The following is a 5,983-nucleotide window of genomic DNA, read 5'->3' on the forward strand; positions in this document are numbered from 1 at the left end:
ACTTGCATTCTCCTCTTCTACTCCATTCGTCTTTTCTCTCTCTATTTCTTTTTCTTCGTCGTTTGTTCCTTTATGTCGTCTTCCCCCTTCTACATTTTCCCTTATTTGCTTTGTTTTCCCCTCCTAACTTTCAGTTTTGCTCTCCACCTCTCACTTCCTCGTTTTTACAGTTTATTCTCTTTTCCTCTCTCACCTGATTTTCTTTTTCCCTCCGTCTCGTAGGTTTTATTCTTCCCAATCCTGTTTTTTATTCCATTTCATCCATCTGTTGCCTCATTCCCCCTTCCTCTCTCTCCCCCTTTCGTTTGTTTGATTAGCGTTTCCTTTTTAGCTCTCTGGATTTTTGTTGTTTTCTTTTTTCTTTTCTTTTTCTTATACTTTGCCATTTTTTTCTTTTCTGAACCTTTTTCTTTCAGACACCACCAATGAGTAACTGCTCATTTCTTATTTCTCTCCTCGTCCCCCTCCTCCTCCTCCTCCTCCTCCTCCTCCTGGCTGGCAAAACATCGTAAGGCCAATGGATGGGCGTTTGTCGACAACTGGGACCGTTTCAACGGTAGAAAACATTTATATATACAAGAGACGGGGTGCACTTGTCGCCCAGAGTATTTCGGCTCTTTGCTGAATCCCTTGAGCGAGAAGAAGGCATCCTACAGGGAATTTCGGGTAGATTACGTGGGAGTAGGGGGGGAAGTATCGGAATATAGTTTAAGCAATATAAAGAACTTAGAGAGGGACTGTGAAAAGAATCACCAAAGCAGGTGGAGGGAAGATAAACGTAAAGTCTACTATACAAATAGCAGAGGCATAATTAACAATTGATTCGCTGCGAGGTAAAGCATGCGTAGAAAACTTCGATATTATAGCTATTACTGAGTCCTGGATCAACATGGCAGATAAACATTTACTTCCGGAAATCGAAATAGAAGAATATAAGTTTTTTTTTCACAAGGATAGGGTTGGCAGGAGTACAATAAACTAAGAATAAGCTAAGAATACAGCTAAGAATAAGCTAAGAATAAGCTAAGAATAAGCTAAGAATACAATAAACTGTATTATCAACAATTCGATTAAGGAAGAGGACTGTATGAAATCTATTTGGGTAGATTTTATAGGCAATAATAAGAAAGTTATCATTGGTGACTTGTACAAACCTCCTAACCTCAGTATTGATCAGACTGATCCCCTGATTCATGAAATTCACAGAGCGTCCCAGTACAAAAACGTTGTGATAATGGGAGATTTTAATTATAGAAACATTGACTGGGAAACTTTAATAGGAGATCAGGAAACAAAGAAATTCCTAGATTTGGTGCAGGATAACTTCCTAAAACAAGTGATTACCGACCCTAGGAGAAAAGTAGATACTCTTGTTTTAACTAATAATGAGCAAATAATGAGTGACGTCAAAGTGGAAGATAGTCTAGGCTCTATCGATCATCAAGAAATAAGATTTAATATTATTTGGGAAGAATTGAAAAGTACGAATAACGTCCAAGTACCAGATTTTAGGAGAGGAAACTTTGACAATATAAAAATCTATTTCAAATTGAATACGAAATGTCATACGGACGATTCGGACATTGTCGAGTCTCGGTGCGTGACAGGGGGTCAGGTCATAACTAGAGGTCGGGTCACGGAGGGTAATATGCATACCTTGGGTGAGGTAATTTGGGGGCGAGGGCTCAACAGACAGGTCAGCAATTTGGATGAACTGTATAGCAATCTAACTGATTTAATTATTAATGCACAAAATAGATTCATCTCCCTGAAGTCAATACAGAAAAATAGTATTACTCCCAAATGGATGACGGGCAGATTGAAACATGAGATTAGAATAAAAAGAGGACTTTACGTAAAAATAAAAAACGGGGAAACACACCTTAGATCAAGATATAACGAAATAGCAAAGCTGGTTAAAAAGAATACACGTAAAGCGAAATGTAATTATGAAATTAAGGTTGCTTGTCAATCAATATCCAAACCAAAGGGTTTCTTTCATCTCTATAGAACAAAAAATAAAGAAAGAACAGGACCAATTAAAACGATGAAAATGTCATGATAGAATCGGAGGAAAAAATGAGTGAGGAGTTGAACAATTGTTTTCTATCGGTGTTTACTATTGAGAGGTTAGATAAAGTACCCGGGTCCAGACAAAAATTTTCAGAGAATGCTAAAGGAGTGTAAATTTGAAATCTGCGACCAGTTAACTGAAATATTTAATAGATCAGTAGACACTGGTTTTGAGCCTACTGCTTGGAGGCAAGCAAACGTTGTTCCTGTTTTTAAGAAGGGAGATAGATCATCTATATGCAACTACAGGCCAATCAGTTTGACATCGGTTTAATTCGTGATTCGCAGCATGGTTTCTCCAAGGGTAAGTCATGTGTAACTAATCTTCTATCCTTTTACACTAAAGTATATAAGGAATCATATAATAATTATAATTATGATATTATTTACCTTGACTTTAGCAAAGCGTTCGATAAGGTGCCACACCAGAGACTGCTAAATAAAATCAAAGCCCATGGCATAGGAGGAAAAGTGTTAGAATGGATTAGTGCTTGGATTAGTAACAGAAAACAGCGGGTCACCATAAATGGAGTATAATCTAGGTGGGGCAGTGTTACTAGTGGGGTCCCCCAGGGCTCGGTTTTGGGTCCCTTGTTGTTCATTATGTACATAAACGACTTAGACGACGGGATAAATAGTGATGTTAGTAAGTTTGCGGACGACACTATAATAAGACGCCTAATTAGGTTAGGAGACGACGCAGAGATTCTGCAGGATGATCTTAACAAATTGTTCACATGGTCTGTGAAAGGGCAAATGAACTTCAATATCTCTAAGTGTAGCGTGTTAAACGTAGGGCTACATAACCCCGAAAATAGATACAGCTTAGATAAGACGCTTTTAAAGAAAGCTGAGTGCGAGAGGGACTTGGGAGTTCTAGTGTGTCCGGACCTTAAAACCAGGAAACAGTGCATCAGCGCCAGGAATAAAGCTAACAGAGCATTAGGATTCATTGCTAGGACGGTAACGAATAGAAGTGCAGTGGTAATTATTAAACTCTATCTAGCGATAGTTAGACCCTTCCTTGACTATGCGGTACAGTTTTGGTCTCCGTCCTACAGAATGGACATCAATTCACTAGAATCAGTACAGAGAAGAATGACCAAAATGATACATGGACTCAGAAATTTGCCTTACGAAGAGAGGCTTAGGCACTTTAACTTACACTCTCTGGAAAGACGCAGAGTGCGGGGTTACCTAATAGAGGTGTTCAAGTGTATCAAAGGCTTTAACAAGGGTGATGCAAACAAGGTCATCATATTAAAACAACAGGGCAGGACTCGCAGAAATGGTTATAAAATGGAAAAATTTAGGTTTTAAAAGGAAATAGGCAAGAATTGGTTTACTAATAGGGTGGTTGACGAATTAAAAAACAAAAAAACAACTTAGTAACCATGGAGTAAGCGCTGAAATTATCAGTTGTTTTAAGAAACGATTAGACAACTTTATGGATGGGTATAACAGGTAGTGATGGATACGGAGCTGCCTAGTGTAGGCCTTATGGTCTCTTGCAGTCTCCTTCATTCTTAAGTTCTTATATTTCCTTCTGTTTTTTGCTTCTTCTTCTTCTTCTCGTCATCCTCCTTCTCTTCCTACCTCTGCCTTCTCCTCCACCTCCTCCTCCTCCTTTTCCTCCTCTCCACCTTATTTTATTGTCATCATTCTCATCATTATTTTCGTCGTCGTCTTCATCGTCATCATCATCATCATCATCATCATCATCATCATCATCATTATCATCGTGGTCGTTGTCATCATCATCATCATCATCGTCATTGTTATCGTCGTCGTCGCCACCATCATCATTATTATTATCATCATCATCACCATCGTCATCATCATCATCGTCGTCGTCAGTCATCGTCGTCGTCGTCACCATCATCATTATCATCACCGTAGGCTTGCTGTTGTTTGTTCATCCTTTGTGTTCCTTTGTATTCTTTTGTGTCTTTGCCGCCTCCATTAAACACATCATTTTCTTATCTCCCATTCAGTGTCGTTCTTAGCTGAAGAATATCGACAAGCGGAAGCCATGCTCATGTTCCTGGAGTGTGGCCATTTAATGACTCTCAAAAGTGATCGAGACAGTCATAATCAACCATTAATTGTAACGTTCCCTCAGCCAAATGAAATAGTTTGGTGGTAAACTTTATATATTCTATATAATACACCACCAAAGTAAAAATGGTTACAACGACTCTATATTCACGGGGCTTATAGGAACGTCCCAGCCTAAAATCAAGGATGCGTCATCATCTGTAGTCTTTCGACTGAAAATCATTTGGATACAATACTTTGCTTTCCAAAAAATGTGTCTTGTATATATATATGTATATATATATATATATATATATATATATATATATATATATATATGTATATACATATATATATATATACATACATATATATATATATATGTAATATATGTATATATATACATATATATATATATATATATATATATATATATATATATATTCATGTTTATTTACACACCACACACACACACACACACACACACACACACACACACACACACACACACACACACACACACACACACACACACACACACACACACACACACACACACACACAAACACACACACACACATACACACACATATATATATATATTTATGTATATATATATGCATATATATAATATATATATACATGTATACATATATACATATATATATATATATATATATATGTATATACATATATAAGTGTGTGTGTGTGTGTATGCTTGTATGTATGTATGTATGTATGTATGTTTATATATCAGTAGTTTTATTCAGCTGAGGGAAATCTCCCAGTACTTTTTAATGATTTATACTTGTTTTAAAGTTTCAACTTCACTTAAAATTCAATTCAATGAATTATTCATCTCAAAATGATTTATAGTAGTTTTAAAGTTTCAAACGAATTACTTAGAATTCAATCCAATAGATTATTCATCGCAAAATAGATTCCAATATGGTAATCATAATCTTAAGATATTTTTCTTGTATTTATGCTTGATAGATACAGTGTCTTAATTCACTGTTTTTTCTTGAAAGAATTTAATTTGCAACGAATTCATGTTGCTCAATGTCTGGAATTGTTGATCTGCCCGCTGGTTTTGGGCTAAGAAGACCTTTGATCAGGTCCATGGCAGAACTGCCGATGTCAGTCCAGGGTCTGCCGTCGAGGAGTTTGTGGTCCTTTTTCACCCAACGTCGGTATTGAGGGTCGCACTTCCTGGCCATTTCCCACGGATCGCGTCCGCTGAGCATCTTGACTAGAATAACTCCACACGACCACATGTCGGTGGGTTCTCCTTTGTAGCGCCGCTTAAAGATTTCGGGAGCCGCGTAGGCCCAAGATCCGCAGACTACGCTGAGGTATGTCTCTGGGTCTTCGATCTTGGCCGAGAATCCGAAGTCGGCAATTTTCAGAACGTCGTCTTTGTCGAGGAGCAAGTTGGAGGGTTTTAGATCCCTATGCACCACGCATTGTGCGTGCATGTACTTGACTCCTGACACGAGTTGCTTGAAGTAGAATTTGGACGTGTCTTCGTCCAAGCCGGAGGACCCGATTTTCTCTTCCAGGTCACCTCCTGAGGCGTATTCCATGTAAATATGGAGGTGAGTCTCGTCCTTCTCTGAGCTCAACAACCGCAGAATGTTGCGGTGTTGAAGACTCTCTTGGACCTCAACCTCGATTTCTTGGTCGATCTTGAAGTCGACGAGTTCGACAGACTTCTTCGCGACGAAAGCTCCTGATGAGGCGTTCTTCAGCAAGACGACAGAGCCGAAGGCGCCTTCGCCTAGCTCTCGGACCTCGATCCAGTCGTCGCTGGCCTCTTCGGAGGATCTGACCTTCTTATGAGCGCATTGTTCCACTTCGTCAGCGCTGGACG

The 5,983-nt window shown here is 38.7% G+C and overlaps 1 protein-coding gene across 1 annotated transcript in view; it reads right to left on the bottom strand.

Moving 5' to 3' along the window:
- Window positions 1-5,144: 5,144 nt before the first annotated feature.
- Window positions 5,145-5,983, bottom strand: part of LOC143029443 (ribosomal protein S6 kinase alpha-1-like) — an 11,110-nt gene continuing 10,271 nt past the window's right edge. The window contains exon 3 of the mRNA XM_076192091.1: window positions 5,145-5,983. This exon is cut by the window's right edge and continues 234 nt beyond it. Within this exon, the coding sequence (XP_076048206.1) occupies window positions 5,145-5,983 (839 nt within the window).

The sequence above is a fragment of the Oratosquilla oratoria genome, chromosome 1 (genome assembly GCF_046742065.1).
Source record: "Oratosquilla oratoria isolate Oo_2021 chromosome 1, ASM4674206v1, whole genome shotgun sequence".
NCBI lineage: Eukaryota > Metazoa > Arthropoda > Malacostraca > Stomatopoda > Squillidae > Oratosquilla > Oratosquilla oratoria.